At 36.6% G+C, this 12,891-nt stretch overlaps 1 protein-coding gene across 1 annotated transcript; it reads right to left on the reverse strand.

Annotated features, from left to right (window-relative positions):
- Positions 1–2,882: 2,882 nt before the first annotated feature.
- LOC106879556 (zinc finger protein 665) lies at positions 2,883–7,883 on the reverse strand. Its single transcript, XM_014929190.2, has 2 exons — positions 7,677–7,883; positions 2,883–4,544 (listed from the first exon to the last, which is right to left on the reverse strand). The coding sequence occupies exon 2, from the start codon at positions 4,151–4,153 to the stop codon at positions 2,963–2,965; it is 1,191 nt and encodes a 396-aa protein (XP_014784676.1). The 5' UTR covers positions 4,154–4,544; positions 7,677–7,883; the 3' UTR covers positions 2,883–2,962.
- Between the last annotated feature and the right edge of the window lie 5,008 nt (positions 7,884–12,891).

Below are 12,891 nucleotides of genomic sequence, written 5' to 3' on the forward strand. Positions count from 1 at the left end.
ACCTGAAAAATGGAGCTCATGGAGCTGAAAAATGTGGGAGTTAAGGCCCCTATTGGGGATGGGTGTGTTAATGTCAACCAGAGAAGTTGAATTGTTGGGAATCTTTTTAACTTGGGTGTAATATGTATGGTTAAAATTTCATCAGCATGAAAAATATATGAATTTTCATGGGGATTATGGCCATTATGCATAGAATATAATTTCCAAATTTCATAAAGATCCATTCAGTACTTTTGACGTAGTTTTGGATAAAAAAAAAACAAATGCCTAATGTGTGTTTGTGTGCATGTATGAGTGTATATATGTATAGATATCTGTATGCATGTATATATGTGTACATATTACATGTACATCTATATATATACATCTACACATATGTATACATATACATGTATGCATATAGATCTATATCTTTATATACATGTTTACATATACATCTCTCTCTCTCTCTCTATATATATATATACATGTATATGGATACATTTGTGCAGATATATATATGCATGTATGTATGTATGCCTGTATATATGTGAAAGTATAGTTTCATTGTAGTAGATTCAGTATGAAAATGAAACCATTAAAATGAAAGTATTTGACATGAGTGTTTTTGTTTCACTTTTGACATGTAATACTTAAATAGTGGAGGAGATATGATGTTGCTGTGGGCTCGAACTATGCAAGAAGTTAAACATTTTTTTTGACTAAAACACAACCGGGACCCTAAGTAAGACATGCGTAAAATTTGAATGAAATTGGTTGTGTAGTTCTCGAGTTTTAGGGAATCACACAGAGACACACACACAGACAGACAAACATTCTCATTTATATATATATATATATATATATATATATATATGATGTATGTATCTATAAATGAACATTTGTATATGTCTGTGGTTGTAATAAAAGATTTGGCACAAAAGGTATGTATAGGATATAACTTCAGAAACCAAATTAAAAACTATGGTGATGATTTTGATATATTGTGAACCAAGAAAATAGCTTTAGGCAGTGTTGTATAATCAGCATTTCAATTCAGGGTATTTTGTTGCAGCTAAAATCTTATAAAAATTATGATGGAAGATTTTAAGTGGTTTTGTATCAAACAATCAGAGGCAGCCTCAGACAAATTACTTGAAGGGCTCTCATGCCCTCTTTCTCAATCCTATTACTAATACTTTCCCTCCCCTCTGTTCCCTGCCACACTCCCCATCCTCCCCTCTTACCATCTCTCCATCTGGGATCATTGCCCGCTCTCCCTTCTGGTCTCCCTTAGTTATAGGAGTCTACTTTAAGTGATCGTAACTAGTGCTGGTGCCATGAAAATAAGCACCTAATACACTCTATAAAGTGGTTGGTATTAGAAAGGGCATCAAGCCATAGAAACCATGTCAAAATAGAAATTGGTGCATGATGTAGTCCTTTGGTTCATTGTATCCTGCCAAATTTTTCAACATATGCTAGCATGGAAGCTGGATGTTAATTGATAATGATACTGCAGTCATTTCCACCTTATTTTACTATATTAAATACTCGTCTATGAAGAAGACCAAGAATATATGTTTTGCTTATAACCATCTGAATTGTCACTTCTCAATTCAAAGTTAATCTAACAATTACTTGACTTTCTGATTGGTTTGCAGAAGTTTATATTTATGCAAATCTCCAGGCCAAGGTGCACTCGCCACTCCTTGGACACAATTGCCATTCACACCAAATTTAATCACCTCTATATTTAATGTAACTCTTTCTGGGATCTCAAAATACTTGTACATATTAGTGTTGGCATTATTTTACCAAAGCAGAACATTGGATAGCAGTTGCTATTTAGTTCCATGCCAGCTTTGACTGAGAAAATTTACAATCAAACATGTTTCAGCCAAAACACACCACCCTTTTCTCAGACATTGTGTGCTCCCTGCCTTTTTGAGATAACAGGGTGTAATATGAGGGAGATTTGGTTGCAATTTGTAACATGTCCAGCAATCATATAGAGACTACTTCAATGGTATGTTAGCATGGTTTGTACTATACAAACTGTACAGTGATGTAGTAACATTGATTTCCTTAACAATTGTAGACATGTGGTAATAAACATAAATGTAATAAATAATTTTAATTAGAGAATGCAGGCAATCAGCCACTGGGTTTTTTAAAAATTTGAAAAATTGGTTTCTATATTTCATTGAAACTTTACATCACATTGAAATAGAGAGACCATAATGCTTGGTCAAACACATATTGCCTTAATTTTTAATGTCCCTTACAGCCAACACACATATTGATGGATTCAACAACTAATATAATCCAGTAAATTGTCAACTTCATAACTCTCAGAAATTAATATTTCATTTCAGATTTATCCACCAACTGTAAGAGGTAAGCATATACAATATGCTAGAAGTATTTGGAAATGTAACATTTAATCCAGAAATAATTAACGATTTTATTAAGAAATATACTCACGAATTGTTGCTGAAGATATTGCAAGAAAAATTGAAAGAGAGTCAAAACAAGTACTATTACTGTCACCTAATTGTGTATAACAGAGAGGATAACATGATAAGCTAGAAACATTATATATTGATAAAGCATTAGTACAATGTTTTAGTAACCCAGCTGGATGGTAAGATGAAGAATTATACTGTGGTTTACTTACAAACATAACTTTGATGAGATTTCACTTGACAGGTATGATGTTCAATATCATACCAAATGAGAATTTCCCAACATGATAGGGTTCTCTTTTTGAAATGTATTTATAATAATTGGTTTCTTCTATAATAACAATAACAATAATAATGATAATAATAATAATAATAATAATAATAATAATAATAATAATAATAATAATAATAATAATAATAATAAACATCAAGAAACAATTTTGAGAAAAATTTCATAAAACTCAAAGATAGATTTTCTTGCAAGTCCATTTAATTTTATTTTTTAAGAGACATTTTCACGAATTTTCTGTGTGAATAGGTTTATGACGTAATAAATTTCTGTTCCTAGAAAATGCTTCACCACAAATTTCACACTGGTATGGTTTTTCTCCAGTGTGAATACGTATATGGTCTGATAAATGACTGCTGGTGGAAAAAGCTTTGTCACAAATTTCACACTGGTAAGGTTTTTCTCCAGTGTGTATACGTGTATGATCTGCTAAGTGATCCTTTCTATAAAATGTTTTCTCACAAATTTGACACTGGTATGGCCTTTCTCCAGTGTGAATACGTCTGTGTTCTGCTAAGTGGGATTTTCTATGAAATGCTTTCTCACAAAATTCGCACTGGTATGGTTTTTCTCCAGTGTGAGAACGTTTATGACGAGATAAGTTAGAATTTCGAGAAAATGCTTTCCCACACACATCACAATGATATGGTTTTTCTCCAGTATGGAGACGTTTATGAGCTGCCAAGTTACTGCTGTGAGAAAATGCTTTGCCACATATTTCACAATGGTATTCCTTAGATGTGTGTGTAAGTCTATGACATTTCATGTAAGCCTTTCGTGAGAAACATTTCCCACAGATATCACACTTATATGGTCTTTCTGTTGAGTGAATAATTTTATGGTAGGTCAATCTTATCTTTTTTGGAAAAGTTTTCCCACAAATATCACAGGAATATGGCTGAGTCCCTCTGTGAATAAATTTATGAACAGATAACTGACTCTTTACATAAAATGATTTTCCACAGAATTCACAATGATATCGTGTTCTCCCAGCGTGTTTATCTTTATGAAATACTAAAAGTCTTTTACGTGAGAAGCCTTTCCCACAGATATCACATCGAAATGGTTTTATATGAATATGACTATGATCTGATAAAATGCTGCTACTCGAGAATGATTTACCACAGACATCACAATGGTAGGGTTTTTCTCCAGTGTGAATATGTATATGAGCTCTTAATCCACTGTTATAAGAAAATGCCTTCCCACAAATATCACAGCGGTATCGTTTTTCTCCAGTGTGACTAACCTGATGTCGTGATACACTACTCCTGGTTGAAAAAGCTTTTCCACATGTGTCACACTGGAATGGTTTTGCTGCTGTGTGAGTTCGTTTATGAGAAGTTAAGTTAGCATTACTAGTAAACAGTTCTCCACAAACATCACATCTGTATGGTTTCTCTTCAGTCTCAAACATTATTGAAATGATACAGCTTTAACAGACAATTGCTTCTCTGTTTTTGTACCATGAAGACAATTGCATTAGAACAAATGTTTCTTCCAATAAAACTCTCCTGAGGTATTAAATCTCTTCAAGTGTATCGGTTGATTTTGAATTTGCAATGTCCTTAAAGAAACAATCCTTTGGTCAGCTCTTTTACCTCCATGAAACAGTTTGTGTCAACTGAAATTGTTCAATTTGTGAGAAAAACTACTTCTCACCAATATTAATCATATTACAACTAATTTTCTCCTTAAATATGATTATTATCTTCAGAGACTAATAAATACCAGACACAGGTTATTGCAGCTAACACAGTTGATTGTTGGTATCTTCTTGTAGAATTCTTTTATTCAACATTGCTGCCCTGAAAATAAAGAAACCAAATCTTAGTTAAGAACTATCAATGAAATTTATAATTAGTGATGGTATTCTGTATCAACATAATAATCGTTTAATGTCCACTTTTCCAGCTGACATGGGTCAGATAGAATTTGTTGAGGTACATTTTCTATAGCGAGATACTCTTCCTGTCACCAACCTTCACCTGATTCCAAGCAAGACATGCTTTCCACAGAAGGCTGAAAATGAACTACATTGCTTGTATGATAGTAATACTGATTTACTACCATCACATAATATCAAGACAAGAGTACACACAGACACACACACATATATATATTTATATATATGATGGCTTTCTTTCAGTTTCCATCTATCAAATCCACTCAGATGACATTGGTCAACCCAGGGCTATAATAGAAGACACTTGCCTAAGGTGCTGCACAGTGGGACTGAACAAGACCATGTGGTTGGGAAACAAGTTTCTCAACTCACTGTGTAACAAAATATAGTTTTTTTTATTGTTTTTGGGCAGTAAGTGTTATTTCCTATTTGCTTCTATCTAGAAATCAAAGAAAATTACTACTATTCTTTTAAACTTTGCTTTTGTGATCTGGACATCAATGTTTTGAAACTGACCTAACAGATTCAGTGCTGAGTTGCTGAAGCAGAAATATTAAAGTAAGTATCCTGCTCAATACCACAGATTTGCTTGTCAGTTGCTTGACCTTAATGACTACAACAAGCCCCTCAGTGGCTGACAATATGTGCATCTCCGATCATGAGCAGGAGTAGTGGGAGAGCATCATAAACATGTGTTCAGAAGGATTCTTTGGGGTTTGAATAAATGCAACAAAGCAAAGTTTGAAGGAAATACTAGGCATTTATCACACTTTCCAGGGGTAGCAAATAGGACTTTGGAAATAGTGTCTGTTACACTACTACTTTTCTGAACAAACTCAAATTGATCATTACATTCCAATAACTGAATGCTGCTAAGGGATTGCTTTTGGCATTGTGATAATGTTGTATCTGAAGAGCTTAATAACTGAACCATTCCAAAAGCAATATTAGCTGTGATAAAATGGTGATGGGTTTATTAACTTGTCCTATAATGGCATCTTGTGGGTTCATTATGTACTTTGTAGAGTAAAGAAAAAGTCTTTTTTCTTATACTTGTGACATATTGCATCTCATTGGAGATTTTTTACGTCCATTTATATACACGCACCATCACACACACAAAAAAAAAACAAAAAAAAAACTGTGAATCAGCAGCTGAAACATCTTGTTTGGTGAACTCCCCTTGTAAAATATGTTGATTTTAAACTAACATTCTTTCAAGATAAGTCTAGTGCTCTGAATTGTGATACAGTTGTTTGAAGTTCAGCTTTTTATTTTTTTGAAGGCTTATATCGTGTGGAAATTATTTTAGAAATAAAGTCATCCATTATCGGTATTATTATGCAAAAGTGTCGTAAGCCCAAAACGTTGCTTTTTCAGAAAACGAAAAATAGTTTCACCATTCCATAGCAAAACCGTTGTACTACGCTTTGACAATTTTCATATCTTGGCATCTGAAGTAGCTGGAGATACGATAGTTTCATGAAAAGAACCGGTTTTTGTTAGCAAAAATAAATATTGAGAAAAACGCATTTGGCCAAATTTTGGACATACGACAGTTTAAGATAATAGCAACGATATACACATTGAAGATATATTGCTTAACCAAGAGTGCTAAGGATTCAATAAATTGTTTCGAAGTTACTAGCAAAACAAACCTTTAGGCAATTTATTTCAACTGTCACTATGTGATATAAATTCAAATACTTTGAGACATAGCTTCATCATCATCGTTTAACGTCCGCTTTCCATGCTAGCATGGGTTGGACGATTTGACTGAGGACTGGCAAGCCAGAAGGCTGCACCATTCTCCAATCTGATCTGGCAGAGTTTCTACAGCTGGATGCCCTTCCTAACGCCAACCACTCCGTGAGTGTAGTGGGTGCTTTTACGTGCCACCGGCTCGAGAGCCATTCACACGGTACTGGCAACGGCCGCGCTCAAAATGGTGTTTTTTACGTGCCACCGGGGGTATACAGCCTATGTAAGTCAAAAATGCTAGTAAAAAAAAATTGACGTATGTAACTAGCGTTTAAAATCTGAAGACTGAGAACTGGTTGTATTTTGAAAGCATAGAAATCTGTCTGTATCTGATTTATTAAGTAGATAAGATCATTAATACCAAAGACTTTATTCAGCATATAAAGATATAAGCTAACAACCGGCTTAAATAAGGGAGAGCACTCATCCATTATCAAATGAATGCAACTCAAATACTACGACGAGAGCACTTATCTTCAAACGGGAAGTGTTAAAAATACAAAATACTACTTTGGAACTTTTGCATCATTTTCACAGCTTTGCTCCTCAGATACTGGTTACATTTGCGTGTTCACATATCCAAGAGTGTTCTGAATAAATTAATTTATTGTATTTTATTTCATAGGCGAATGAAATATAGAAATACAAAAATGTTTTAAGCTTCTTCGGCAGTTCACTTTACAAAATCGCACTAATGAATGAGCCTCCAAATGGTTACTCAAACTGTTAGAAATAACAGCTACATTTCTCACAAAACACAGCCAGCTATTCTGAGCAAGTAAAAAACACGGAAGATAATGTAGTGGTATATACCTCTAAAATAACAAGATGGTCATGGCTAGAATGCCTTTGATCATAGGGTCTACTGGATCAAGGTTGATTTGGTGCTAAACAACAATATATCGCGGTCCACAACAGTGAAGTAATGCAACAAAAACAATAAAAAGAACTTCTTTACATTTCATCAACAAGACAAAGAGACCACGACTCAGAATTAAATACAATAATATACTGGAAGCAAATAACGAATTCATAATTATTTCTAAGAAATTATTTTACAAGTGGGAAAAGAAACCGTTTCAAAGTGAGAATTACTTTGCAGAAATTCATCAACAATTTACACGTCATTATTCTGCGGTTGCACAAATGTTGACTGTATATATGTTCACTTATATTGCTATTGTTCAGAAAATCGCATCTATTGGCGCCTACGTATAAATATACATAAATATTCACACATATACGTATCCATAGCAAACAAAAGCTTTCTTACCTCGATTTTTCACCCTTTTCTACCTTATCTTCATTTTAACACTCCTATGCAGTTAGTTATTGTACAGCCACGCATCCTCCCAAAGTGTCCCTGGTCTGCTGATACTACAGCAGTCTTTAAATGTCCACTACGACCAACACGGTAGACTTATCAACTGAGCAGCACAACATAGAATGAGGTGTCACTGACCGGAAGTATAGAGAAGGAAAAACTAACCGATTCCACTATAACTACACACACACACACGTACACACCTTTTATCTTTTACTTGTTTCAGTTATTGGACTGCGGTTACGCTGAGGCGTTACCCCACCGTCGAACGAATTGACCCCCCAATACTTATTTTATTTTTAAAGTCTGGTACTTATTGTTTCAGTCTCTTTTGCTAACTACCAAGACGTTAACAAACCAGCACCGGTTGTCAAACAGTGATGGGTGACGAAGATACACACACACTCACACGTGTGTGTGTTTGTGTGTATATATATATATATATATATATATATATATACACACACACACACACATATATATATATATATATATATATATATATATATATATATATATATATATATCGTGTGGTCGCGTGATTGACCAGATTATCAGGTGTTATACATCGCTGGTCACAATGCACTTTGCGTCGTTTTAGCTTTCGAATAATGCCACACCACTAGCTAGGCGAGCATACCAGCATTCCCCGGCGTACCTCCCCATATGTACCCCTGCATCAATTTTGTTTCCACATAACTTTCAGAAAAATGAATTTTTTTTTTTCACAATGAAATCGGAATTAGTATTGAAAAAATTTTCCGAGGTGAAGAGTTTCGGAAAATTCTCAGGAGCCAGCTTTGTTTCTTCGTAACTTTTGGAAAAATGGGTATTTTTTTAATGAAATTTTCTACAAATACCTTTCAGTGTGTGTAAATTACGATTATATCGTTATTCAATATTGAAAGGAAAATTGGTGAATAGACACACAAACATAGTGACATACGCTAGTTGTTTTTTCTTTTGTTTTCAAAATTTCAATTTTCATTTTATAGATATATATGTGACAGTATGTATGTGTGTGAGTGCTCACCAATTTTCTTGTTCATGTTAAATTACGATATAATCGTAATCTACGCATTCTGAAGGGTATTTATTGAAAAGTTTATTAAAAAATACCTATTTCTCTGAAAGTTACAAGGAAGTCGTGTGAATTTTCCGAAACTCCTCTCCCAACTAACTAAAATAATTTTGTTTTTCACTACAAATTCTGGTATGATCGGAACCTACACCACGCGAAGAGTATTTGTTGAAAATTTCATTGAAAAATATCCATTTTTCTGGAAGTTATGAGGAAATAAAATCGGGGTAGCACACATGTGGAAGTATGCTCATCACCCTTACCGGAAAGCTAGTCCGTTGCAGGGTTACCGTTTACAGCTGAGAGAAAAAGAGAGGACAACCCGAAAAAATAAAAGGCCCAGTCTAGGTGAAAATACCCTCGTGGAGCTTGTATATATGGTGGATAGTATATTTATATATATCAGTGGTTACCAACCTTTTTGTGATCGCGTACCACTTTGAGATTTCGTACAGCCACCGCGTACCACCTGGTTCCAGAAAAACTCAATTCGATCAGATATCAATTCAATCAGTAGAAAACACAAATGAACTAGCAACAAAGAACACAGCTCAATTGAATACGAGGGCTGAATCTGTTTCTTCCCCACCAGCTGGTCAATGCGGGGCATAACCTTGCTTACAGCGCATCGGAAATCATGGCCGGGGGCAGCAAGACGGTTCCGGCTCTTCGACTTGGTGGCCAGTAAGGCTGAGAACCCCTGGTCACACTCCCTCGTAGAGGAGAAAATCAGTAGCTGGGGAACAGCGTGGCGGGCTAGAGTCGGATAGGAGAAGGCCATGCTTAAGCAGAAGTTTATAGGAGAGCCTTCTTTTTTATTTCATCGTTGCTGTCTCGTCAGCCTGGATATCTATGAGTTCTGCTTGTTCCCTAGTTCCGACAGGTAACTCGGTTGGATCAACGGAGAATGGATTGGCGGACGATTACTTGGGTAAATTCATCACTGGGCTCGCTTCAAGTGTAGTCAGGAGTTCGAACATTCCGTAGCGTTTGCTCTCCACGTTCTTCAACCACAGATCCAACTTCCGGACAAATGCTCCCAGCTTTGAGATGAACTCTGTGACAGTGCAGTTGGGCCCTTGAAACGACAGGTTTAAGTAGTTGAAGGCTCCAAAAATATCCAACAGGTAGGCCAACCTTGAGATAAACTCCTCGTCCTCCAGATCTTTTTGAAAATCGTGTTCTTTCTTCGTGAAGAAAACAAGAAGTTCATCTTTCAATTCAAAGAGACGCCTCGTCGCATTACCTCGCGAGAGCCAGTGTGGTAGAGGAAACAGATGTGGTTGGAGCTGAAATCTTCGCAGAGCAGCTTGAACAGCCGAGTATTCAAAGCCAACGTTTTGACGAAATTCACGATTCTACTAACTCGGTGGTTCAAGCATGATAAAAACTTCGGAGGGAGCACCTGAGAACAAAGGACGAATCTGTGTATGAAACAATGGACAGCGGTGGCGTTTGATGACATAGCTTTCGCATGAGCTTGAAAATCTGACTTTCGACTATCAGTCGTGCATCCGACCAACTTTCCACAATCCAGTTCATTCTGCTCGAAGAAATTGTCCAAAACGTCGAAAATAAGCTTTCCTTTCGTTGTACTGGACAGCTTCTAGCTCAGCAGTATTTCAGTCTTCACAGCATTATTCTGCGCGAAGTGGACGTAGGCAAGTAGTTGACAGCAGTTGGCGATGTCCGTCGATTCGTCGAGTTGAATAGCAAATTCGTACTTTGAGGCTCTCACTCCCTCAAACACTTGGTCGGCAATGTCGACCGACATCTCCTCGATACGGCGCTCTACGGTGTTGTTAGAGACAGAAACACTCTCCAGCTTCGCCGCCGCCCCCTCTCCAATTACGTACCTGACCAAGATTTTTGCCGCTGGCATGACGAGAGACTCTGCAATGATATGCGCCTTCATGTTTTTAGCCTCCAGGAGAACAACTTCATAGGATACCTTTCACAATTCCTGCCCTCTTCTGGTAGATCTGGCCAGTCTTGTATATGCGCTGCCGCTTTACGGTCTCGCCAAGTCGCTGGAAGTAATCCTGATCTCGGTCCTTCTTGTCCGCGTGATTCGTCTCAAGATAACGTTTGAGCAGGCTGGGTTTCATGGCTGCATTGAAAAGGGATTTCATACAGAGCAGACACTGCGGGGGAGCTTCTCCTCCACGTTCGATTGCAATGAAGCCATACTTTATGTACCCATGGTCATAGTTTAGCTTCGGCAGGTTATCAAAACCTGTGGAAAAGTACAAAAAAATAATCAATCAATCAAGAAATAAAGAAATATAAAAATAAAAAATATACAAAATTATATTAATGATAATAATGATAATATACACAATAAGAAAATTATGGATATGAAAGTAGCAAATCGTTGCCAGATTACCTTGTGTAAGACAGTAAACATTTTCGTGAAGAAAATAGTAACTTGTAACGGCCTGCCTGCCTCGCTAGCCCCACAGTCAGCCTCTACCCTGTCCAGAGAGAACAAAGACACGCACCAGAAACCAAACAACTGTCATTTATTAATGAGCACACGGCGGATTTTATACGTTCGTGCATCACGCCATACCCAAGGACACGCGCATTGGTTGGACGGCGCTGATCATTGTACAGAGAGCGAATAAAAGGTAATCGAAAAGTACTGATTACTGGTTGATTGATTTGGAATGCATTAATTACATGCTGGCCGAATGTTGGAAACAGCACGAACTAAAAATCGCATATTACCCCGAAAGTGCTCGCTTACCACACGTGGTACGCGTACAACATGTTGGGAACCATTGATATATAGGCTGTCTGACGAAAGCTAGCAGGCTGAAACTTCGAAGTCACTGGACCCTTCTACTTGTAAAAGTTTAATATACAGGTACTCCACTAAAAGTATTGAGTAATCCTTCAGTTTAATGAATTTTTTTTTTATAACTTGATATAAAAATAAGCATTAATATTGAGTTCTGAGTTCAAATTCCACCGAGGTCGACTTTGCCTGTCATCCTTTCAAGGTTGATAAAATAAGTATCAGTTGAGCACTGGAGTCAAAATAATCGACTTACCCTCTCCCCTGAAATTGCTTGCCTTGTGCCAAAATTTGAAATTAATATTGAGTCTACGAACACATTAGGATGGAATAAATACCTGTTCCCGTGATATTTTAGCGACTGAGAGTGCAAGACTCCATCCAGATCGTCGCATAATCAACCTCACAGCAACGTTCTCAAAAATCCAATGCGTCACACGACCCGAGAATCAAGTGCACCCAAAACCCTATACATGAGCTTTCTACACGTACTCATACACATACATACATACAGATAGATAGATAGATAGATAGATAGATAGATAGATAGATAGATACATGCATACATACATACATACATACATACATACATATCAAAGATCTCATATTGGCCTACATCACCCCAAATCATACCCATTGGTACAAAAGTAAAAGTATGTTATTGATAGGATGTGCTTCTGTGATAGGAAGCTTCCGACATTTCGAACAAAGTCCTTCTCCAAGAGAAAAAAAATTTTGTTTGCTCTTTCTTAATAAAGGAGAAAAACAAACGGACTTCCTCGCCCACTCAAACTGTATCACACACACACACACAGAGATAGATAGATAGATAGATAGATAGATAGATAGATACTATCAACATTTGATTGAGTTGTGGTTGCACTGTCCCATATTGGGCATTTTAAATGGCGCGGAGCTCATACTTCTCCACGTCCGAACACATCCGATTTCTTCTTCTTCTTCTTCTTCTCCGAGAGAGAGAGAGAGAGAAAGAGGCGGGAGAGAAAGAAGAGGAAGAAAAGAAGAAGAAAGAGAAATGGCTCCAGTCTGGACTGGTATTTTATTGATCGGCACCGAAAGTAGGATTTGAAGCGGAAAAGAAACTACGCCGATTTTTTTTTTATGCACCCTCGAAACAAAAATATGCATTTTAAAGAAGTCATGGGGAAACAAAGTCAATGGGGTCACCACGCTCTAGTTATATCGAGAATACATATTTTATTTCTATAAAAAGACACTATGGTCAGGACTGGAACTTCTTTGAACATAGGTCGACTGGATCA

This window comes from Octopus bimaculoides, chromosome 6 (genome assembly GCF_001194135.2).
Source record: "Octopus bimaculoides isolate UCB-OBI-ISO-001 chromosome 6, ASM119413v2, whole genome shotgun sequence".
NCBI lineage: Eukaryota > Metazoa > Mollusca > Cephalopoda > Octopoda > Octopodidae > Octopus > Octopus bimaculoides.